The following is a 25,130-nucleotide window of genomic DNA, read 5'->3' on the forward strand; positions in this document are numbered from 1 at the left end:
ATGGTGGTTTATAAAGATAAAGAAGAGAATAGACCTGATGTCAGCTTCTGTCCTCGTGAAGCTGACAGGAAGTTCAGTAGAGATTTCTGCCCAAAACCTTTGAGGACCAAAACAGATGAGGCACGTTTGCTTTGGAAAGCAAAAAATGTTGTAAAAGTGGAAGCTCATTGGCCACTCCCTGGTCTGTGATGAACATTGCTGAGACCAGGGAGTCCGTGATTCCCGCCCTCACGGAAGTTGATGAAGTACCTCCATCAGCTGCAGAGTACTTTGGGGAAGGCTAAGAAACCAGGAGGTCCTGGATGTACTTGACCAGAGCTTCTCACAAGCATATTGAAGAATTTAAAGAAGAAATTGGAAATGACCTATTGACTGTGGGAGGGCCTACACCACTTTACCCCTTGGGTCCAGGGAAGCTAGAGGCAGCATTTCCCAAGGCCACATGACTATGAGGGGAAAAAATGCATTCTCTGCCATCCCATCCGGGACACCATCTGAATGCCAAGTCCATGTTTGTAAGTGCCAGTGGAGACTCCTTCAGTGTTCAACGCATCAGTCCGTTTGCACTACAAAGCCCGTTTGTGGTGACAGATCAGCAGCAGGACCGTGGCGGCCTCCTGTCTGGGGCTTCAGAAGAAGCACAGTGCACTCTGTATCCTAGGCAACGCCAATGCTATAGGAAAATTTTAGAAGTGTAAATTGAGAGTCATTTTACTTTTCATAAAGAACAGTTTGTGACCCAGACACCAAACTCAGACTCGTAGAATCTACTGACTTGGAGGGGGCCTTCGAGATTACTGAGATTCTAGCCCAACCTCTCATTGCATAGGTGAGGAAACTGAAGCTGGAGGAGGTGAATTGGCTATCTTATGGCCTCGCGGCTTCTCAGAAGCTGAGTAAGAGTAGAATCCAGATTTCTTAACTGACTGTTATCTCCAGGTGTGTTTGCTGTCTGGGAAAAGATTAACATCTCCCCGGGGTGATTCATAAAGAGAGGCAAGAATAAGTGTAGGTAAGGGTGATGTGATGTTTGAAGCACTAGAACCACACAACCCTTCCTCCATGCCTTCAGCCCCGAACAGGTTTCCTGGTGCGCGCACATGCCAGCCATCCTAGGATACTCTAACTTGTGTAATCCCCAGTGACTCTGTGAGGTGGCTGCTAGTATGCTCCCCAATTGACAGGGAAACCGAGGTACAGAGCAGGTCATCAGCTTGCTCAAGGGCAGGAAGAAGAAAGGACCAGAAGCGCATTCCAGGTGGTGGGTGCAGCACATACAGAGGCAGAGAGGCGGCAGCTGGTTTGTTGTGGAATCCTTGAATCCGCACATGCAGAACGCCTAAGAGAAGCCTCTGCGTACGGTTGTCTGCTCCCGCCAAGGCCTCCTGTTTGTGCGATCGCTTGTGAACCTGGTTTTGTGGGGCCTAGTTCTTATTGTCTACAGAAATCTATTTTGCGGTTACAGAACCAGAGGCAGGATCGTAGCTAGTTAAGTGGAAGAGCCGGAACTCCTACCTAGGTGTTCAAGCTCCGGAGTTCGTGTTTGTGAGCACGTAGGTGCTGCACTGCTTCGCCTCCAGGTAGACTCCACAGCTCATAGGAGGAAGGGCCCAGTGTTTCTCACGTCCTCTGGGTGTTTAGTCAGTTTAGAAAAATCAGCTCTTGATAACAATTTGCCTAAACTCCCTTTTTTGTCTCTGGACCCAAGGGGTATGGAAAGGTCAGGTATCAGATATGAAGTCCAGACAAAGGTCTATAGGTGAGTCACCTTGAACTGATTCAGGCCCAGTGTGGGCCCTCAGAGAGCTTTTACTGTAATATTCACCTGGGTTACTTATTCTCACTCGTGGTTACAGCTTCATGTTTCATGGCTGTGGGACTGAGCCTTAGTCCCTGGGATCTCACTTTCATCAGTAGGACAGAACGCCCATGTACACATATATGAGTGCGCTCACACACACACGCACACACACACTCACTAATAGGGAGCTGTAACAGTAGTGAGTCCCGTGTCCTCCTCACCCAGAAAGTATGTTTTTAAAAACAAATCAACTGAATTTTCTAAGGGAACAGGGACAGTGATAATGCTTTACTAGAGCCTTTGGAACAATTAGTAATCATTCTCCACATTTGCCATAGACAAACAACTGTTACTATGTTTTCAAATGCAGAAGGCATATACAAAGGCCATATTTTTGGTAACCAAAAATCACAGGGCTTGGACCAGGAATTCTTGGCTTTAAAAATTTTTTTAAGACCATTTTCTTTCTCAGAGTTGTTTAACCCTTCTGTGAACCCTTCATCCACTGTTTCAAACCATGACATCACCTGGGAACCTCGGGTGAGGTGGTTTGCAGAATATAAAACGAGAAGACATGAGCTCCTTCATACACAGCAAATTCCTCTTGTCGTCAGCAGTGATGATAAACATAGATCACTGCACTCTTGTGACACCTGGGTGCTGCGCTGGCTTTACCACTCTGGGATCCTAAGTCCCTTAATTTATCTTACTCTCTCCCAGGAGGAGCAGCAGCCACAGCCCATGCGCAGACCTTCTTCACCTGGGTATTAGTCATGTTCTTTGAAAACCTGAAAAGGCACAGTGGAGGATGCTGAAAGCCGCGGCTCCACAGTGGTGGCATCAGACAAGTCAGCAGAATTAGAACAAACAGCCTCGACTTTTGTGATCCCTGCCCAGAGGGCAGAACCAGGCATGGACCCAGGCCCTATTACCCTGAACAGAATGTCACACACAGGCCATATGGCAGCCCCAGCAGGTCATCTGGTAGAATAATCCGATGCTCCAAAGACAGGCTGAGTCCTTTGGCGTCTTCACTCATCCCTTGGAACCCTGGCCCTTCCTTTGTCTGGGATGGTTCCTTTCCTGGAAGTCGAAGGGCAGCAGCGTGCCCCACCCCCCCACCTCCACTGGGACCACTCTATGGAGAAGACAACAAAGGAAAAGGCTTGTAATTTCTCTTGTTACTAGTTAGTCTTTGAAAGCCCCATGGCCCTCCTGAAAAAACGACACATAGCTGTGCTCATTTCTGTCCCCTTCTGCCATCTATTGTTTTTCTTTTGTGATTGTAGAAGTTTCCTGTGTTTTATATTTTCATGAAGCAAGTCCTCATTTTTATCTCTCGAGAAGTTAATGCATGGTGTCATCTGCCTGGTAGCAGACTCTCTCTGCTCGGAGACAGGGCTCATTAGTCTCTTGTGTTTTTTTCATTGTAAGTGAAGACTGTTTCTAGGATGTTTTAGCTTTAAAATGTTACCTGATTTCAGTAAGGGTGGACAGGCCAAAACTTGTAGACAGGTTGTCACTAGGATTTTGCTCCCCAGAGCCATGGTGCTGATCAGAGGCCCGATTTGGGGATCCCTGTCCAGATTTGCGTAGAATTTGGCAAAGACAGGTTAGATCCTGTTTTGTGTCCCTTCCTGCCCAGTTCCTTTTCAGTTCAATTTCCCTTTGAATTATTAATATTTGTCCAGAAGCATTGAAAATTCAGACTTAAAGTGAAAATCTTCAGTAAGAGCTGCTTTAATTTCCAGGAAGCTCCTTTAAATAGACAGCTTTCCTCATGCATGCAAAATATAATTAAAATAAACACAATTGCCCTAACTTTGAGGAAAACATTGGTGATAAAAACAAGGCAATACTAAAGAACCCGGCAGACTCTGGACTCCACAGTGTGCCCTTGCCTCCCTTCCGTGGTATCTGCTGCCACCTTTCTTTCTTTCCTTTTCCACCAGGATGTGGCTGCAAGAAAAAGAAGTTATGAATGTATTCATACGGATTTCTGGCTTATACTACACTCTAACACTACTTACTTTATAACTGGGGAAAAAAGGCTAACAGCCAAAGAAAAGAATTTCCCATCGCAGAAACCCCAACATCAGCCAGCCATTAGGCAAGCTGATTTTTATTTTATTTTTGTTTGTTGGGTCGCAGGGAGCCAAATAGGCTTCCTTCTCTGCCAGCCCAGTATGTCCTGCCCTTTAATCTCAGGAATGGGTCTACTTTCCTTTGTTCTGGGAGGTGACAGAAATCACTTCCTCCTTTGGCCTGTGTTGCCCATCTCTTTCGCATCAAAGAGCACTTTGTTAATGATGGGTCCGTGTGAAAAGAGGCATCTGTTGCTGATTGTGAGAACCCCATGGCTCTGCAGCACTGGAAACTCATGGACAGAGAGCCAGCGAGGACTGTGTGCCAGTGCTGTAGGCACGCAGCGGGCGGCTCAGGTGTTCGGGGTGATGGTGGGGAGGTGTTCGTGATGTGGAACCTGTGCAGCGGCCAAGTCCAGTCACGTGTGCCACTTCCTTCACTTATTCCTTCCTCTGTTCAGTAAATACTGACTAAGGACCTCCGAGGTGCCAGGCCCTGTGCCTGATGCTGGAGACAAGGAGGGTGAGGAAGATGTACTCTCTTCCTCAAGCAGCCCAGTCTGACAGAGCAAATGTGAAAATACATTAACATCACTAGGAAGTGATAAGTTCTGTACAGAAGTATTTACATGGTATCACAGTATGATCAGCTATCTTGAGGAGAGCAGTGTGGCCAAGGAAGAGGGATTTGGGGTAGGAGGAAGAATGGGAGAGGGGAGATGTCTGGGGACATTTTGAGCTGGTGAGTAGACAGTTTCCAGGAAGGGCTTTTGAGAGGAAATGGTGTATACAGAAGACATTGCTTTGAGATTAAGGTGGGGAAGCATTGATTGCTGAGACAGAAGCTGGCAAGAAATCAGACTGTGGAAAACTTTGTAAATCTTGGAAATGAATTTGGGCTTTATCATATAGGTCTTTGGGCACCATGGAAGTGTCTTCAGACAGGGAAATAACATGACACTGTGCTTTGGAAAGGTCGCTCTGGTGGCTTTGTGGAGGATGAGGTAGAAGTCTAGGAAAGCAGGAACCAGTTAAGAGTGGACTCTGGGACAATGACAAGAAAGAATCAATGGGACATACTGATAATTTGGAAAGAGAGGATAATAGAAAGGGGGCAATCTAGGATGACACCCAGGTTTAAGGCTCACGTGACTATAAGTAGGATATCAAAAGCATCAACAAGAATATTAATAACGGCTGTAATTATTGGATCCTTACCAGGTGCAAAGGGTTTGGCTACATGCTTTACACAGACTATTTCATTGAAAAAATTATAATATTAGTGCTATAATCAGGTAGGAAAACTTGAGTCTGTGAGAAGTGAAGTAACAGGCATCCCCAAGGCTCAGTGGCTGGTAAGTGGTAGTACATGAATTTGAACCCAGGCACTCTGAGCTCAGAGTCTGTGCTCTCTGGGGGACTGAGCAGGAGGACAAGTCCAGGCGAAGTCTCTTAAGTTCAGTTCTGCACATACCAAATTTAAATTGCCTATGTTTTGCTGAGGTCAGAATATATAGCAGAGAGTTGAACAGCTGGATCTGGACTGAAGGATGTGGGCTGTGCTGGACATTGGGAATTGGGATTCCTCAGTCCACTGGTGGTGGTGAAGAAGGCGGGTGTAACGTTGGGTGAAACTCAAAAGAGCCAGGAGGAAGCACGTGTAAGTGTTCGTGTGTTTGGGCGAGTTTGGGAAGGCTGCTGCAAAGGAGTGGCTAGAGAGAGACAACGATGAAAGTCAAAGGTACAGTTTCAAGATCTGATGGAGGGACCAACGTGATTAAATTCCTCAGGGAAATGAAAGATTTAAAATGAGGCTTGAGTAGTTTTGGCATTTAGGTGTTGATGGGCAAGAGCAGAAGTTAGACTGACATGGGTTAGTATTGCTTTAAGTGAGAAAATGGAGATGATGGGCTCGCACTCAAGGACGCTGGAGACGCTGGTGAGAGATGGGGAGATAATGGAGGCAGCCTCCAGAACCGGGGCTCGCTGTCTGTTTGGGGGCCACTGGAGAGGCCGGAATGCAGGCAGAGGAGAAGGAACCTGAGAAGCAGTGGGCGTTACATGAAGACCTTTACCCGAGTAGGTCAGGGATGTAGGATTTTCCCTTCCAGCCCTTGGAAGGAGATCGTGGACTCAGAGTGAAAACAGTGTTCCTACACTCCTTTTATCACATGTAGAAACTCAGAGTGAAAACAGTGTTCCTCCCACCTTTGATCACATGTAGAAACTCAAGCCAGAGAAGTGAAGTGACCTGTTGTGGTGACACAGCCAACCCATGACACCAGACCTCCTGGTACCTGGGCCCTTTCCTCCCCTGCTGCCGTTGTCGGTGGGAGCAGAAGGATCTCTGAGACGTTCCTCACGGTTCTGAGTCCCAGGCCCCCAGGGCGGCTCTCCCTGCTCCTTCAGTGTGCACGTCCTGCCAGATTCTGATCCATCAGCAGGGCTTCAGCCCCGAGGAGGGGGAGTCAGAGAGCTGCTGTCATTTCTTCAATGTGCCGTGGGGCAAAGTTTTGTGTGATTAACTATAAGGTGTCATCAACATAGCAGTGCTGGGAGCCTCTGTCTCTGCTGAGCACCCAAGCTCCCAGAGGGAGGAAGGATCTTGGAGTTAAGGGCCTTTCAGCCACCTCTTCCTGGCCCAGAGTATGGGAGGATATATTGTTAATTCATGGCACACGGTCCCCAAGCCTGTATGCAGGAGAGGATTGTGGGGGTGGGGTGGGGTAGCAGTAGAGATTCCTTCAATGAGAAAGCCAGTGCTCTCCCAAGAGACCTCATCAGTTGAGTCACTTGGGGAGCCTAGATGCAGGCAGCTGTGCAGACTGCTCAGAAAGGCCCTTGCCTCAGCTTTACTTATGAGCTTCCTGGAACCCATGTGTATCTAGTGGTGGTTCATCGTCCCTTTTCACCTTCTTATACACCAGAGGTTATACTGTCGGCCTGGATACCATACCATTCTGATTAAATACTGATGTTGCGCACTGATTACAATCCACAGCCTTACAGAGAACACACTGCCTAGAATTTAGACATACGAATGTTGTGGAAATATAAGCCTCTCTTTCATGATGACCTTCAGTTACAACCGTCTCTCTGTAGGCTCCAAGGAATAGCAACTAACTTGTTTCTCTTGGCTCTTTTTTCGGTCTACCTAAACCCATCATTTGCTCCTCTTCCATTTGATCATGTAGGGCTGTTGGATGGTAGACCTGTAAGCCTTGTATTTCCAGGGGCTGCCATTCCCATCAAGTACCGTGCAAACTACCGTGTGAACGATGCACCCTGGAGCTTCACGGACTGTGGAGTGAATGGGGCCCCTCTTGCTGCAGGTCTGGTTGTGCCCCCATTCTCTCCTGTAGTTCACAGCACTCTCAACTAAAACAAGTGAGTGCTGCCTTCTGGGAATAGGGTGTCCACCCTCTGTGGGTCTCCTGCCCTCTTTTGTTGTTGTCGTTGTTTATTTAACAGCATTAAATAAATCTAAATTAGACAAGAATCCAAAATGCTAATCTTCCCCTGAGAGATTCAGCAGGGCTTTGGCGATTCAGGGCACATGACTAGTTCTTTGGATTATTGCTTCCTTCACTGCTCATTCGAAGTTGTCTCAAGAACTGACAACTGTGAGAAATGCTTGCCCCAAGGGACTGAGAAGAAGGTTCCCTAGGCCCTGACAAATCAGGAGGATTTAGCCAGGCCAAGATTAGGAGAGAAGAAGGGCCACCCAAGAGGAGAGTAGAAGAAAAAGCTGGGTGGATGTAAGTGGTATGACATGATCCAGGCCAGATACAGAGCCCAGGTGCTTGGAAGCCCAAGTGAAGACTGAAGGGGGAGACAGGACTTGGAACATGGGAGGCCACACCGTGGACATCTGGGCTGTCTCCTGAGAGCTGTGGGAAGCTACTGAATTATGAGGTTATCTGAAGGCACATTCTAAAAAGCATAATTCTCACTCCATCTAGAAAATGAATGGGAGGCAAACAAGGGGCAGACGGAAAGGTAGGTGAAGGGCAGGAGAATGTGACATAAAGGAAGGCAGGGAAAGGAAATGTTTCGAAAAGCTATGGACACTCATTTGTTTCTAGAGCTGTTGAGCAATTACATGAGACAGGGCTGTTTAATTTAGTTACCTGGAGGCCAGCAGTGACTTTACTGAAAGGCCTTATTGAGAGAGGAGCTAAACAGGAAGTAGAAGAATGAGTAGGAGGTGCGGAAATGACAACAGTGGACATAAAACTTTTCCAGTGTTTGTGAATGGAGCGAAAGAGATAGGTGGTGGCTGCAGAGGATCTGGGGGCACTGGGCCTTATTTACGCCTGGGTTTTTTGTTTTGTTTTGTTTTGTTTTGTTTTTTAAGATGAGAGAGATTTGGCAAATTTAAGTGCTGGTGTATAGTATTTAATCAATACAAAGTTACAGAATATTTAGAGAGAGAAAACAGAAATGGATGTTTTTTCTGTTTTAGGAAAGACAGAGAGGTTGGGTTTAAATATGTGGAGAGGAGTTAGGGAATGAAATCTTCTCTTAAAACAGGAGAGAAGGAGGAAAAACTAGATGAAGATGCTGATAAGTTGATATATTTAGTAACGGGAGGCGGGTATGGAGGAAGTTCCTGTCTGTAGCTTTTATTTTGTATGTGAAGTAGCTGGGGAAGGGAGGAGCGGAGGGCAGGAGGAAGATTACAGTAGAGTAAGGAGAGAGAACTGATGAGGGCCTTGAGGAAAATGGGGAAAAAAAGTGCACTTTCTGATTTGGAGAGTAAGCAAATCTAATAGAGAAACATAGGAATCCTCACGGAGTTTTAGAGAACTATCTGTAGCTGGTGATCAAAAATGCTGTGATGTCACTACCAAATTGCCCCTGAGCGTGGCTGTCTTCACAGGGCTCAGCTGCATTGAGACGGGTGCGGAAGGAGAATGGCCAAGCTCACCCAGGGTAAGAACTTTGCAAGAAAGGCTGACACAGAGACAAAAGATGAGGGAATCTAAAGTATAGTCAAATGTATTATTGAAATGAGTGACTATGAACTATTATAGGTAAGATGCGTAAAATTGTCAAGATTCAGGAAGGCTATTAAATTGGAAAAAGGGTGGAGCAGTTAGTTAGTAGGACAGAAGGTCCTGATAAGAAGGACAAGCAGTCATGGTGAAAGTTGTCAGACAAGCAGGCTGGAAAAACAAGAGATGGGCAGCAAAGCATATAATGCTTGATGTTGTGGTTTCGGAGGTGAGGAAGCAAGGCTGATAACAAGTCCCAGAGTGGAACCACGCACCCGGTCTACTAAAGTCTTTGGAATGTCTTTCTTAGAGAAAGAGACTAGAAAGTTATCAGCTAAAAGAGAGGAGGAGAGGCAGAGCCTCAAGCAAGCAAAGATTTTTTCTAAGATCATGGAAGCCCAGAAACTGGAAGAATCATTGGGAAACAGGGAGGACTGACGCCACTTTCAGATCAGGGGTAGATGGAATATGAGAAGCGGCCTCTCCAGAAGAGAGCCAGGGGAGAGCTTTACAAGCAGCAAGGTCTCTTCCTGGGTTCTTGGGTGTGGGAATAGAGTCGGCTTCCTCCATTTCTGAATTCGCATCTCCTTTGAATTAATGTAGCTTTCAGGGAGGCAAGGATTATATACCAATTTCTCTATCTGGGATTCATTAATCTCAAATGTGGCCACTGGGCTGTAACCATAAAAAGAACTTGTATTAACCAACCCTGTAAATTCTCCTGCTTGAAGAATCCCTTTTAGTATTTCTTTTAGTTTGGGTGTGCTAGCAACAAATCTCTCTGTTTTTGTTTGTCTAAAACATCTTTATTTTTCCTTCATTGTTGAAAGTATATTCACTGGCAATAGATTCTAAGCTGGAAATGTATTCTTTTTCAGCACTTTAAAAATGTCACTCTATGGTTTACCGGATTCCATTGTTTCTATTGATAAGTCAGCTGTCAGTATTGTTCTCCTTTGAAGGTAATATATCTTTCAGTTTTAACTTTTTTTGTCATTGTGTTCAGCATCTTGACTATGGTGTGTTTAAGGGTGTTTTTCTTTGTATTTAGAAGCTCTTAGAGTTTCTGGAATGTATGACTTATGGTCTTTCATCAGTTTTGAAATAGTATGCAGCCATTATCTTGTCAAATAGTGCTTCTGTCTACCTCTCTCTCTCTCTCTCTCTCTCTCTCTCTCTCTCTCTCTCTCTCTTTCTCTCTTTCTCTGTCTCTCTTTCCCCCCTCCCTACCTTCCTCCCTCCCTTCCCCTCCACTCTCAGGGGTTCCAGTATGCTGGAAATTTCCAAAGCTCCTGTGTGTCTCTTACTCTCTTACCTGTTTTTTCCAACCTTTTTTGCTCTCCATGTTTCTGTCTGATAACCCATTTTCCAGTTGACAAATCCTTTCTTCAGCTGCAAGAAATCTGTTACTAAAAAAATCTATTAAGAAGCTTTAGTTATTGTGTTTTTTAGTTGTATAATTTCCATTTAATTCTTTTTTTAAAGATTTTATTTATTTATTTTTAGAGAGGGAAGGGAGGGAGATAGAGATAGAGAGAGAGAGAGAGAGAGAGAGAGAGAGAGAGAGAGAAACATCAATGTGCGGTTGCTGGGGGTTATGGCTTGCAACCCAGGCATGTACCCTGGCTGGGAATTGAACCTGGGACACTTTGGTTCCCAGCCTGCACTCAATCCACTGAGCTACACCAGTCAGGGCTCCATTTAATTCTTTTAAAATAGGTTCCATTTCTTTGGTAAATTTTCCATCTTATCCTTTTTCTTGAACAAAATAAACACAGTTATTTTTTAAATCTATATCAAGTAATATGTATTTGCCCATGGGTCTATTTCTATTGTCTTTATTTTTTGTCTTAGTCTTAACTCTTAAAATGTCGAGTAATTGCTGATTGATATTGAGCATGTTATGTAAAAAACCATAGTCTCTGGATCATACTGTTGTTGTCTAGAGAAGGTTCACTCTTTCTTTTCTGCAAGTAGCTAGACTAGGAGGAGACACCATTTATCCAATCTAGGACTTAGCTTACTGGAGATCAAGTTGGAGTTTTGTAAGGTTTGGCCTATCTCATGTTTCCCCCCTCTCCTGGAGGGATAGATCTTCAGAGACCCAGGTGAGAGCCTTTAGATATTTACTAGAACCCCTTCCTGGTGGGCCCTCAGCTTTAGACTGCCAGACTTTTGGCTTTTTTAATAACGGCTCTTTCATCTGTACACAGTTTAAGAATTGGCAAATCCCATAATGTGAAATCAGGTGCCAAGTGTGGGGTCCCTTTCCTTCTACCACCCTTCTCTCAAGGATCCTGCCACTCAGAGTCTGGCTGTCTTGGTAGCTCTACACTCCTTTTGAGAACTTTCCTCGTTGTTATTTGGCTTTAACCTCAGGGATATGTGGGAGAAGCTGATATAATACCCAAAATGACAAAATATCCTGCGGTATCTCTGTTCTCTGACTGAAAGGAATAACATAATATAGTTATGTTCTTTACCATAATCTTACACATAGGAAGGTGGTTCCTTCCTCCTCCTTGGAGGCATCTGCGTCTATGAAGCTGTGCCTTAATCCCCTAGCATTGTTATGATGGCATGCATAAACAGTTTTGCAAATAGTTGTATAAGACAAAAGGGTAAATATTTCTCCTCCCCACTTTTGTGTTTGCATTTTTGCCCCAAAGCTATAACAATGACCGTCATCATAATATTCACAAAAATTTCCTAGAGACTTACTGTGGACTGGGTTCTGTGTTAGATATTTTATATAGATTATCTCTTTTAATCCTTAGAAGAGCCTATGAGGTAGAAAATGTAATTATTTCTATTTTACACTTGAGGAAACTGAAGCTTAGAGAGGTTAGGTGTACTTAAGCCAAGTCCCAGAGCCAGGATGGAAATGGCACACGTAAGCTTGAACCTGGATTATTCTAACCCCATGACTATGTTCTTTTTCCAACATTTTGTCCTGCCTCTTAACTGGCCCCCTTTCAGCATAACTGCTTTCATGATTTTACTGAGCCCTAGAATTCTGAGATACTTCCTTAGTAAGGTAAGATCTATATAGTCTGAGGGGTTTACATGCAAATAAATCTCCTTCCTGGTACCTTTCTCTCAGGTATTTCCAGATCTTTCCCTCCCCCATTCAGCCTTACTTTGATATGTATTTTACATTAAATACTTCCATTTATAATTTCTATGGCAAATCTAAAAGTATTCTTAAAAATGGCTGTATTCAGGGACAGGAAGCAATTAGTTGTGAGGCTTTATTTTTGGAGGATGAGATTGGCAGGGGGCAGGGTCTGAGGAGAAATTGCCTTCTGCCATGTCAGGTGGATGAGTTATAGGAAATGATCACTCATCCAGCAGCTTGGTGCTAGCCAGTGAGTCAGCAGTGAGTTCACCCTCAGCCTCATTACGGGAATCACAGGTAGCTGTGACAGACACTCTTCCTGGCGGGACCCCTCCCTGCTCTGCTGTTGCGGCATCAGGCTCTGCCCCCATGACGTGAACCATTCACTTACCTGTCCTGGTGGGAAAAGATTCACAGAACTATCTTCTTGTTTTCACACGGTTATTTCTATTTTTTTTCAGGACTGATTGATGTTTCTTAGTTTTTTTCCCCCGACACCCTGCAGAAACATCAGTGACTTTATTTCCAGAGAATGAAGTTTGGGATTAATGTCATTAACAATTTGTTTTTTAGGGCAATGTTTTGTATTTTCATACTGCTTCAACCCTGTAGGGTCTTTATAAATGGCCAGACACTGCGGCAAAGCAAGACAGAAAGACATTGCTTCAGGAGAAGTGATGGGTCAAAAGAGGTCATCTTGTCATGACTGGAAATAGGTGCGTGTGGTAAGAAGACTAGAACCAAGTCGTCAGAGTCGTTGAGGAGGGTAGCATTGTTGGTTTTTCTTTTTCACTTGTTTTTCCAGTTTTGATAAGGGTTCAAGTTGTAACATGTATTCTAAAAATAATTCCTTAGTATTTTAAAATAACTATTCATTTGTGAAAAAGAAATTTGGCCAAATACCTTTAACATTTTATGACATCTTTTTCCCAGACCTTTCTCAGACTGTTCTGATCAGCTTGGTCACATGCATGGTATGGGAAATGGGTGAGGAGGACTAACTTTGCTCAGAATCTGGATGTACAAGGCATTTAGTTCTTTTTCACCCTGTGGAGAAGGTGGTATTATCCACATATTAGACATTAAAAAAAAACTAATGCTGAGAGAAATTAAGGGAATTTTGCCGGGTCAGTGAGCTAGTAAGTGACTGAGTTCTATCCAAGTCAGACTGCCAGCAAAGTCCACACTCTTTCACCTGAGTACAGAATGACACTGCCCGGAGCCCGCTAACTTATTGCTGGATTACTTATCTGTGAAGAAAAACTCTATTGAAATATTTTTCTTTCTTTTTTGTAAAACTAGGATTCTAAAACTCACATAGACTTGGCTTGTACTTCAGTGAGAAAGAGAAATAATGAGGTATTGCATGGGGTGCTATGTGTCTGTGTGTTTAATATGTAGAAGATAAAAGAAGCATGGTAAGTGCCTGGTTGAGTGCCTGGAATCCCCCAGAATTTGAAGTGATTCTTATCCTCTCCCCTAAAGTTCTTAGTTTAGATACATGAAACTGAAGACAAGCCTTAATGTTTTCACTGTTCCATACAGTAGTTGTAAGTGACTATTTTGGTTGAGGAAGGGGTGATATTATTGGAAAGTGCAGCATTTACAGTTTTACAAAAATACCCAATCCACTGGCCCAGTAGGGCCCTAATTTATTTTTTTAATATATGATAGCATTTAGCCCTGGCCGGCGTAGCTCAGTGGATTGAGCGTGGGCTGGGAACCAAAGTGTCGCAGGTTCAATTCCCAGTCAGGGTACATGCCTGGGTTGCAGGCCATGACCCCCAGCAACCACACATTGATGTTCTCTCTCTCTCTCTTTCTCCCTCCCTTTCTTCTCTAAAAATAAATAAATAAAAATCTTTTAAAAAAAAGAAGGAATTGCAATCTATTTTAAAAAATAAAAAAATAAATGACAGCATTTAAAGATTTTTTAAAAAAATTTTGACACTTAATAGTATACAATTAATGCTGTAAGCTTTGTCGAGATATTGACAGAACATATTACACATATGTAAGTGTATGATTTGATAAAATTTAACATATGCATACACCTGTGAAACACCACTTCAATAAAAATAATGAATGTATTCACTACCCCAGAGAGATGTTTTGTAATGCAATACTTTTGAAGACAAAAACCCATCATCTAATTTGATGAAAAGAGCCTGAGTGGGGACTCAGGTGATGTGAGTCTGGACTCAACTCTTTCCCTAAACAGCTTCATGGAATTCAGTGAGTCCCTTCATTTTTCCAGCCCTTAGTTTTCTCATCTGAAAAATGAGGAGGTTGGACTAGATGGTCCCTAAGGCCCCCTGTGGCTCTAAAGTTCAATAAAGCTAAGAGGACGGGCGTACTTAGGGCATTGGTTTGCGTCCAAATGGTTTTATGTAAAAGTGTAGACATCCCCAGTGGTCTGGCGGCAGCTGTGCTGCCTCATCCCTGCCCTGCTTTGCGTGATTGATTGATCGTGAAATCATTTCATTTCTTTTAATTCCCTTTCACCCTGATTCAAGGTCATTCATGTCATTGCTTCCATGTTGGTATTACTAAGCTTAGGGGACTGTTCTACTTAAGAATTTAGGGCTCAGGCTTGAGTAATGCTGGGAATTTGGCAATGCCTTAAGCAAAGATCAGATGAGGGACGAAAGGACCCTCAGCTCTCCAGATATTTGCGAGGCAGCCTGGGCATTTTGTGAGGGGCAGAGGCGAGCTCTACTGGATGTATTTCAGGGCTGGGGGCAGGGAAGCAGATTGGAGTTTAATTAAAATTCTAATCCCAACATTGCCCATCTTCTTGCCAAGTCAGCAGCCAGCATTTCTGTTTGTGGTTCTGGGGATTTTGCTGTGATGACATACATAGTTACCTCAAAAACTCTTTGCAGATTTCTCTAGAACGTCCATATGCCCAGCAGGTGCTTTAGTCAGGACTGGCCCGCTGCCGTCTTTTGCCTGTGTTTTCAGAGATACCTCCTTCACCGTGGCCAGGCCTCCTGGTGGGAGGAGGGCATTGGAGAGAGCTGGTGGTGAACACTGAGCTGATTACAAATAAGAAAACAGGTTCATCACAGCATAGAGGTCTTTTCAAACTGTTTTGTTTTCTAGGTAGCTAAGTGGGATTCCTGAGGAGAGGCTGCTCTGACTTGACAGTGGCCCACCATGAGGTTCTCCCTGCTCTGTGCCTACATGCTGCTCCTGATGATCTCCCGGTTGAGGGCAGTCAGCTTCCCTGAAGATGATGAACCCCTCAACACGGTTGACTATCACTGTAAGTAATCCCAAGAACATCCCCATTTTCTAAGAAGGGAGATGTTCTGGTTTTGATTTCTTTAAGGTATTTGTTTTTAGAAAGAGAATTATATGTATGTTTTAAAAGTGTTTTACGTATTAATTTATCCCCAATTGTGTTTGGAGAAAATGGGACAATTTTGTTGGGTGCTTTTCTAAAGCAGCCCACATATAGGTTATATATTTTCAGTTAAAAGAAAAAGACCATTTGCTGGCATTTACCATCTCTTACTCATTTACATTCAAGATCCGAAGAGAGGAATTTGGTTAAAACCCTTCTACAACTAGTATATACAGTTAATCAATGCTGTATATTGATTCTTTAGCTCCATAATCCTGACTGATGGTTTAGCCCATTTTTACTTGCAGATTCAAGGCAATATCCGGTTTTTAGAGGACGCCCTTCAGGCAATGAATCTCAGCACAGGCTGGACTTTCAGCTGATGCTGAAAATTCGAGACACACTTTATATTGCTGGCAGGTAATTTTCCTCTCATTGGTTTATTAGATTAAAATTCTTTTCTCTTGTGGTGCTTGCATTAATGTGTCTAGTTCATGAAAAACTAATATGTGATTGTGATCAAAAATCGCAAGTAGCCAAAAATATTCAAAGAGAAGAGTCAGTGTTGTGCACCAGGAACAAAACGCAGAGCAAAACCCTTCAGCGGCGCAGTTTCATTACTGCCATCAAGAAAGGATACATCGCTCTTTATTCCTAAAGCAGCAGGGGAAAATAATCTTTTTTTATTCTTTTTTAACTTGGAATTATTCGAGCAAATATTAGAAGTATGCCTATGCTAACACAAGCAGCGGTTTGACCCACGCCTGGAGAGAAGAGTTTTCTTTGCTCCCTAGCCATAGTGATATATAAAAGCTTCTCACTAATGAAAAAGTACCCTTTGTTGACTTTGCTGGAGACAGAGAAAATCCAAATGATCTCTAAGACACAATAAAAGCAGATCTGTGAAAATAAAATAAGAAGCAGCTTAACATTTTTATGCATTCACATGATATGACTTACTGCCTTGCTTCCAATAGGGATCAAGTTTATACAGTGAACTTAAATGAAATCCCCAAAACAGAAGTAATACCGACCAAGGTAAGCTCGTGTAGTTGGCAAATTTATTTGCATTCCCTCACAACTTGGAAAATGCCCCCCACCCCTCTCAGAATTTTCATAGTTAAAAACTGGACTTTGGTGTTGCTTGGTTAATGCAGAAGCTGACGTGGCGGTCAAGGCAACAGGATCGAGAAAACTGTGCTATGAAAGGCAAACATAAAGTGAGTAAAACAGACGAGTGCCTGCCACATTCGTTCTTTCTGTGGTCTTGACCCTACAATGTCAGCATACGGAATGTCTAACATCAATGTCATTATTACCTTTTTTAGGATGAATGCCACAACTTTATTAAAGTATTTGTTCCAAGAAACGATGAGATGGTTTTTGTATGTGGTACCAATGCATTTAATCCCATGTGTAGATACTATAGGGTGAGTATACTTTATATAATGTGCTTTTTTTCATTAATTTTTCTTCCTTTACTACCATGCTGTTAAAGTTGAACCCTTGCTACTATAACCTAGTAATTGTTTTATCTCTAACACTATGGAAAAATAAAGACAGAATTCTTCAAGTAGAATTTTAGTACAAATAAAACAATATTGCCTTCAAACAGGTACATTGAACAGATGTGACACTAGCTATTTATTTTTCTTTTGCAGTTGAATACCTTGGAGTATGATGGGGAAGAAATTAGTGGCCTGGCAAGATGCCCGTTTGATGCCAGACAAACCAATGTTGCCCTTTTTGCTGGTAAGATCTTTTAGTGTGATGAATATAAATGATTAATGACATTGAAGGTGCAAAAGGAATTTAAAGGAAGAGAAAAACTCCAAACTAAGATAGCTACTCAATATAGGTGTTTCAACATCTAAAAACTATGGAAAATTTTCCAAAAAAGAATTAAAAGTAAGCATATGACAATACAGTATTCTGACACTTGGTTCTGTTGTTACCTAGGCCAGTGACTCTGAATATGTTGCTTAACTTTTTTGATGCTTAGATTCTTCAATTATAAAATTAAGTAATATTATGGGCCATCCTGTTACAGGCTGACTGTGAGCATTAGGTTTAGCTTTTTTTCTATATAGAGGGATAATGGGCAGAAGCACTCCAGAGAGCATAATGCACTACCTAGGGCAACACACTGCAGGATAATCATGATTCTTTTACTCAAATTATAACTTTGGTTTCAGATGGGAAGCTGTATTCTGCCACAGTGGCTGACTTCTTGGCCAGTGATGCTGTTATTTATCGAAGCATGGGCGATGGATCTGCCCTTCGTACAATAAAATATGACTCCAAATGGATAAAAGGTACCTACAAAGAGCAGTGTTGTGGGATGGCCAGGTGGGAACAGGAGCTGTGGGCGTCAGGAGGTCCCATGCATGACTTTATATTGTTTATTTAGACCAGGTATAAGCAGCTTTGGTTGTGAACAGAGGCATTGACAGGGAATGAAGACACCTGTAGCCAAGGCAAGAAAGTAGATTCATCTAGGATTTTATCTTAGATGACCTCAAAAAAAAAAGAGATCCCATTTCAGTGTGCCAATTTGCCAAACTCTCAATGCACACAGCATTCCTTGCCCACTCTCATCTACTTATCCTGAAAAGTCAACAGTGAGAATTGATTAGGTCATATCTGCAGAATCATTTTATTCTTTGGAGTCTAGAATTCAAGATTTTAAAAAAATTCCCAATGAAAGAGGCTTCCTTCCCTAGTTAAATAGATTAATGAGTTAATCTGTTGAAACGAAGGCCTTTGCTGTAGTTCAATTCCCAGTAGGTCTTTTATAGCCCATTAGCTGACATTGAAGACCCCGCTGTCCCTGGAGCTTCAAGTCACCCAGGTCGGGACTCCTCAGACTCATCGGCGCATCGCAGTTCTCCTCGGCTTGCATGTAGCTGTGTGACGTCTGTCAGTCATGCCTAGCAGTCAGGGCCGTACACTAATTGATTACCCTTTCAGAACCAGTTTGTCTGTAATTTTTCTTCCAGAGCCACACTTTCTTCATGCCATAGAATATGGAAACTATGTCTATTTCTTCTTTCGAGAAATTGCTGTGGAACATAATAACTTAGGCAAGGCAAGTATATGTGCCCGACTTGTATTGTGGACTTTCATCACATGGAATTGAGCCCACTGTGGCAGAGATATGGTCTCTGCATGTTCTCCAGCACTCACTGCATTTAGGGCCACGTGCAGAGGCGAGTAGCTTATCATGAGAATAATTGCTGAAAAACACCTGAACAATGACCTGAATGGGAACAGCAGCCTTGGACCTTGAGACGGTTTCATTTTTCCAGTCTCTGCAGAGAGTGCTCTCCAGGCACCCTTGAGCTTGGGATGCTTCTTTAACTCTTTAGCAGTCCCTTGATAGTTTATTGTTTCTCTGTGTCAAAGGCAGGATGGAAGTAGAGGCCTTTGTTCAATTTTGAGTGCTTCGGTAAAAGCCCACGTGAGTTGCAGTTACTGCTATGCCAGGCTTACGGATGGCACATTTCATTATCAATAGGGGAAGTGAAGTGCAAGACCAAGTGCAGGAATGGTTTCCATTCAGCCAGGCAGTGCGTGGCTCCCTTCTTGGGGAGCTTGTTTGGCAGAACAGGAAAACGGCCCTTTTTCCTCACAGGTAGATCTCTTTTACATGCTTAGTCTACAGATCCCTACAGACAAGATGGCTAGATTCTTTCAAGCCAGATATAGCTGTAGCATGTTTTGTCCCTCCCACAAACAGCAGCTTTTGGCTTTCCTTCCCCCTCCATGCTCATCACCCCTCGCCCTGTTTCGTCCCGCGGGCAGGCTGTCTATTCCCGTGTGGCCCGCATATGTAAAAACGATATGGGTGGCTCCCAACGGGTCCTGGAGAAACACTGGACGTCATTCCTGAAGGCTCGGCTTAACTGCTCTGTCCCTGGAGATTCGTTTTTCTACTTTGATGTTCTGCAGTCGATCACAGACATAATACAAATCAATGGCATCCCCACCGTGGTCGGGGTGTTCACCACACAGCTCAACAGGTGAGAACCAATCCTGGGCACCTCCAGCAACATTCTGTCTGTGCTTGTGGGACCCGAGAACAGGCCTGTTGTCGCCTGATGGTTTTCTGATGGTTTCCCCCTTTTGCAGCATTCCTGGTTCTGCCGTCTGTGCATTTAGCATGGATGACATTGAGAAAGTATTCAAAGGACGATTTAAAGAACAAAAAACTCCAGATTCGGTTTGGACAGCAGTCCCAGAAGACAAAGTACCAAAGCCAAGGTAAAGACAAAAGCATCTTTGTACGAAAGGGTTTTCGTCTTTAGCGAAAACCATCTGGCCTCTGGGGGCATCCATCCTCAGAGAGCAGACAGGGGCAACGCCCACACTGGGAAGGGGTCCCTGTGCAGCATGGCAGGCAGGCAGGCAGGCAGCATGCCCCTGTGAGCAGGAGCGTGGAAAACCTGCTGGAGTCGGGGAAATGGCATTGCTCTTTGGTTTTCACTTACTCTTCTTTTACTCTTGACCTCTTCTTTCAGAATGGACACTTACATATTCCTTAGATACAATTTGTGATGCAGGGGGAAAAAACACTGTTTTCCTTTCAGGCCTGGCTGTTGTGCAAAGCATGGCCTTGCTGAAGCTTATAAAACCTCTATTGACTTCCCTGATGAGACCCTGTCGTTCATCAAGTCCCACCCCCTGATGGACTCTGCCGTCCCACCCATTGCAGAGGAGCCGTGGTTCACAAAGACTCGGATCAGGTGAGGCTGAGTGGAAAGGGTGGCCCACTCCCATCCAGTACCTTCCCGTCTTGTTGGCCTCACGCTCTGACTTGGCTTGTCTCGTCCGCCAGGTACAGACTGACCGCCGTCGCTGTTGACCATTCTGCCGGACCATACCAGAACCACACTGTCATCTTCGTTGGCTCAGAAGCTGGCGTGGTACTTAAAATTTTGGCAAAGACGAGTTCTTTCTCTTTGAATGACAGTGTATTACTGGAAGAGATTGAAGCATACAACCATGCAAAGTACGTATATTTTACGAGAATGCTCTTCAGCACTGCTCAAAAATTTCCGGAGTTTATTTTATCCAGTCATTTCCTTTCAGCCCTCTAAATTAGCAGTGGTTTGGCATATTAGTGTTTTGGGTTTTTTCTTTCTTCTCACTGAAATAAATCCTGGGTTTGTTTTCTCCCTGAGTCTAATGGGGCTTGGAGATGGTCAGTTGATGAGTTTAAAAATAATTCAGCCCTTTTATTTCACCTGTGGAAGTGGAGAGCATTTTACCACCACCCTTCCTACCTTGCAGATAAATTTTGGGATGCTACACACAGCTGATAGTTGTAGGCACACACATATACCCACATACAGAATGCAGTTTTTCCAACCATTGATATGAAAGATTATTTAGATCTTTAAAACAAACAAGAAATAGATGAGAGAAATGGAGCAAGAGACTAAGGAGAGATCCCAGAAACATCTAGCACAGGAGGATTTAAATGTTTTAAAACAGCCATGGCTGCTGTGGCTCAGTTGGTTGGAGCATCATCCCTCAGGCCGAAGGGTCATGGGTTCGATTGTGGGTCAGGCACGTACAAGTAAGCAACAGTCAATATTTCTTACTCACTTCAATGCTGCTCGCTCTCTTTTTAAAAAAAGATTTTATTTATTTATTTTTAGAGAGAGGGGAAGGGAGGGAGAAAGATAGGAAGAGAAACACCCATCGGTTGCCTCTCTACACCCCCAACTGGGGACATGACCTACAGCCCAGGTGTGTGCCCTGAGTGAGAATCAAACCAATGACCCCTTGGTTTGTGGGATAACGCCCAACCCACTCAGCCACACCAGTCAGGGCTCTCTCTCTTTTTCTTCCTCCCTCTCTAAAAGTAATGAAAAAAACTGTCCTTGAGTAAGGATAAAAAATAAAATAAATGCATTAAAATGTTACCCTTTCCGCCCCACCCTGTAGTCCAACATGGTCTTCACAAATATAATTTCCTTCAATCATCAGAATGGGAAAACAATCTTAAAAAAAAAAACCTTTTATCCAGCCTGAAATTTAACTAACCATGCAGAGCAGTACAAGATGAATCACATAATTATTACTTCCCAAACTTTGTGCTTGCCTGGTTTGCTACTGAAAACATGCCTTATGGCCTCCCCAGCTCTCAGTAATTGCAAAAAGCAAACCCTGCTTGCCTGGTATACTTCATGCAGCTTTTGACTTACTAAACGTATGGCTTCAAATTGTCTCCTACAATACAGGTGTAACGCTGAGAATGAGGAGGACAAAAAGGTCATCTCATTGCAGTTGGATAAAGATCATCACACTTTGTACGTGGCGTTCTCCAGCTGCGTTATCCGCATCCCCCTCAGTCGCTGTGAGCGTTACGGATCATGTAAAAAGTAAGTTGATGTTTCTGTTCTTACCCTGGGTCTTGCAGCATTAAGACCTTGGATGATGAGAAAATCCAACTTACGTTCTCTGCTTTTATACAGGTCTTGTATTGCATCTCGGGACCCATACTGTGGCTGGTTGTTAAGCCAGGGGGCCTGTGGTAGAGTCACCCAAGGGATGTTGTAAGTACACTTTGTCGCGTCAGCCGAGATCTCCACATCTGCTCCTATCCTTCTCAGGTCTCTAAAGCTAGAAATTTTAGAAAACTTCCAATAGCGCTACCTTTATTTTCCCCCCTGTTTTTCCTTTTCTTTTTCTTTCTTTCTCTCTGTCTTGCCTTTTGTTGTTGTTGATGTTGTTGCTGAAGTAAAAAAAGAAAAGGGAAATCTGGAGCTGTGGGAAGGCAGGGAGATGATAGGCAGTAGAATACCTGTGAGAAATAGGCAGCTCTCTTCTGCTTTCTGAAACATTCCTGTCACCAAACATTTAACAGACGTACTCAACTTACCCAGCTATGTTGAAATGTCCATTTTTTTCTCTTTGCCTGTTCTAACTACTAATCGACTTGTGTTTTTGGTTCTGCTCTGGTTGTCACTTGTGTTCCTATGAAGGCTGTTAACTGAAGACTTCTTTGCTTTCCATAACCACAGCGCTGGAGGATATGAGCAAGACACCGAACACGGCAACACGGCCCAGCTAGGGGACTGCCATGGTAAGACCCAGTCTTCCTTGCCCTCCTGGCATTTCTTTTTGACCACATTTGCACGTGAACATTATTTTACAACCAGCCTTTTAATGACACAGGACACATGCCACCTAGCATTTAACTTAAACTTCGCCAAAGCCGAGCTGTTTGGTCATGGGGATACAGTAGAGAAGAATCTTAACTTTTTTTTTTCCTTAGAGAATCTTACTTTTTTTTTCTTCACCATTTACAATTTTGTAGGAAATCTAGAGAAAGGTAGTCTAACCAGTAGATTAATCTTTTCATTTATAGTTGTTTCTTTTTGACTTTTTTAGTTAATTGGAACTCATACATTTTTGCTTTCTTTTGGTTACTTTTTACTGATTACTTGTTCCTTTAATTCTTTTAGAAATTTTGCCTACTTCAACTACACCAGATTACAAAATATTTGGCGGTCCAACATCTGGTTAGTTTTTTTAATTTTTTTGAATTAACCTTTTCTTTCCTTCAGTTCAGCATTTTCAGCCCCTCCTCCCCTCCTTTTGCGCAGTGTGGCAGCCCATCATTTTTGTGCTTTGACTCATAATCCCACTGATGGTACCAAAGACTTTTTCCTGCTCAGTACTTCACCCTGTGGAGCATGTTAACAGTCCATCATTGGCCAAGGCACATCCTCTAAGGAAAAGCAAGTGGATTAACATAGACCACATTCCAGCTGCACGCATCCACCCGAGCTTTCTCCTCCCCCTGTGCATCGTGAATGCTCCCTCTGGCCATCTACATTTAATGGATGGCAGGATTTCATTATTTTCCCCTTCCTCTCCTCACCTTTCCTCAGACTTAGTAAACAAATACACATTTCCCCAAAATGTGTATTTATACATTTTAGAGATCTTTTTTGAATGGTTTGCGGTAATCCTGGGAAATTTTTGAGTGTTGTGGTCTCCGTGGTGTGAAAAACCTGATTGAGTAAAGCTGGTTTCTGATGTAGTAAGTTGCTCAGTGGGCTCCCCACACCCCTCTGTCTGTATCTGTTTTGGAGTCCTCATCTATGACCATTACACCAGGCTGAATTGGGGTCTCTGGAGTTTTAACCTAAAATCATACGCTTACATCTTAAGGGAAAATGTCAGTAATAGGCATGTTAAGAGGTTAAGTCCCTCCCAATCCTATTGCTGCTTCTAAAACCAGCAGTTTCATTCCTCAGGGGTGGGGTGGGGGGATGGGACAGTAGATTTATGTATCAGAACATCCTAATTGAGCTTGTAAATGCCATTTGTTTTGCATGAGTTGCTGCTAACTCTTTGGAAGAAACTCCCCAGGCATTTTGGAAGGCACGGGCAAGGTTCATCCCTGCTTTGGTGCTTTACCGTGGACAGTGAGCCCTCAGTGCAGTGAATAATCTACAGGTGGACGGGGGCCCTGGCAAAGCAGGACGACATAGGCAGCAGTCTGTTGGGTCCCAAAGCAAGTGTTGACGCGGACTCCCCCAGCTGCCTTCTGATGAAGTTACACTTAGGCTCCCCAGTGAAGAAATACAGGTCTCCCCCCGTCTATGGAAGTGCTTGAAAAATGTACACAAAAAGAAATGAAATGATGTTGTCTCAGAAAAGGAGGAGAAAAATAGTGATTAATCTTTGGGATTAGAGTTAACTTTTCCACAGGCGTCATGGGTCACCACAGGGGCTTCTTTCCAAGGGAGTGTTTTGGGTATTGTTCATTTTGAAATCTGCTTAATATAGCTTAATACAACTTAATATAGCTGTTAATGTTTAGTTTTTATTTTTCCCTTGTGAGAAGAGGATTTGGTGTAGTCTCTGAGGATGTGTTTTGATGAAATCTTGGAACAGGCTCTCTCAGGAAATTTAACTTACAACTGTACTTAAAAATGCAACAGACCAGTCAGAAAACTCTGCTGGCATGACCCACATTAATAAACATCTGTTTGCCACCACAGACATGGAGGTATCTTCATCTTCTGTTACCACAGCAAGTATCCCAGAAATCACACCTAAAGTGATTGATACCTGGAGACCTAAATTGACGAGCTCCCGGAAATTTGTAGTTCAAGATGACCCAAACACTTCTGATTTTACTGATCATTTATCAGGTATCCCAAAGGGTAAGGCCTCACCAGGGAAATCACCTCTCACTGACTGGAAACCTGATCCCGCCTATCTCTGGGAACCTAAGGACTGAGGGCCCTGCATGATGGAACCAGAAAGGAGCTTCTGCTCGTGTTCCCACCACTTGCACTGGCCGCGGGCACTGGGTGTTCTGTGATGCACTGGAGTGCGTTCCTTAAAAGACGAGGGAGGTGGAAAGGTATTGAAGAAAGGGTAGTGAAGCAGCCACTCAGACAATCTAATCTGTTGATTTCTGTCTGAAGGAGCTGGACTAGACTTCTGGATATCATAATTCCAAGGGTCACTCAACCAGGTCCAAGAACAAAACTTGTTAATTGCAGATATCCAGATATCAGATGTTTTGCCAAAGAGCCCTTCCCAGTCTTTTGTTTAGCTGTAGTTCAAAATGCATGTGAAGAGGATAGGTGAGGTGCTGAGTTGCTTGAATGCCACAAGCGATAAAATATTACAGTGTTTATCCAAAACTATCCTTTTCAACCCATAATAGAAGCAGTTACAACATAGCTGCCTATGGAGTAGGCTTATTAGATAGATTAGTACAGGGGAAAAAATCTATACTTTAGAGCTT

The 25,130-nt window shown here is 43.4% G+C and overlaps 1 protein-coding gene across 7 annotated transcripts in view; it reads left to right on the forward strand.

Moving 5' to 3' along the window:
• The window catches only part of SEMA6D (semaphorin 6D), a 55,262-nt gene that overhangs the window by 25,303 nt on the left and 4,829 nt on the right, over positions 1–25,130 (forward strand). For 2 of the 7 annotated variants that reach the window (XM_045822990.1, XM_045822991.1), the window contains exons 2-18: positions 15,106–15,268; positions 15,658–15,769; positions 16,327–16,387; positions 16,507–16,569; positions 16,678–16,779; positions 17,011–17,101; positions 17,545–17,664; positions 18,349–18,437; positions 19,154–19,371; positions 19,481–19,612; positions 19,939–20,094; positions 20,187–20,360; positions 21,598–21,738; positions 21,832–21,912; positions 22,342–22,442; positions 22,825–22,881; positions 24,373–24,537. In XM_045822990.1, coding sequence (XP_045678946.1) covers positions 15,160–15,268; positions 15,658–15,769; positions 16,327–16,387; positions 16,507–16,569; positions 16,678–16,779; positions 17,011–17,101; positions 17,545–17,664; positions 18,349–18,437; positions 19,154–19,371; positions 19,481–19,612; positions 19,939–20,094; positions 20,187–20,360; positions 21,598–21,738; positions 21,832–21,912; positions 22,342–22,442; positions 22,825–22,881; positions 24,373–24,537 — 1,972 coding nt within the window. In that variant the 5' untranslated portion in view covers positions 15,106–15,159. The remainder of the gene's footprint in view (positions 1–15,105; positions 15,269–15,657; positions 15,770–16,326; positions 16,388–16,506; positions 16,570–16,677; positions 16,780–17,010; positions 17,102–17,544; positions 17,665–18,348; positions 18,438–19,153; positions 19,372–19,480; positions 19,613–19,938; positions 20,095–20,186; positions 20,361–21,597; positions 21,739–21,831; positions 21,913–22,341; positions 22,443–22,824; positions 22,882–24,372; positions 24,538–25,130) is intronic. The other 5 variants (XM_045822992.1, XM_045822993.1, XM_045822994.1 and 2 more) reach the window with 5 other exon arrangements.

The sequence above is a fragment of the Phyllostomus hastatus genome, unplaced genomic scaffold (assembly GCF_019186645.2).
Source record: "Phyllostomus hastatus isolate PE091 unplaced genomic scaffold, TTU_PhHast_1.1 phas_scaffold_501, whole genome shotgun sequence".
Classification (NCBI taxonomy): Eukaryota; Metazoa; Chordata; class Mammalia; order Chiroptera; family Phyllostomidae; genus Phyllostomus; species Phyllostomus hastatus.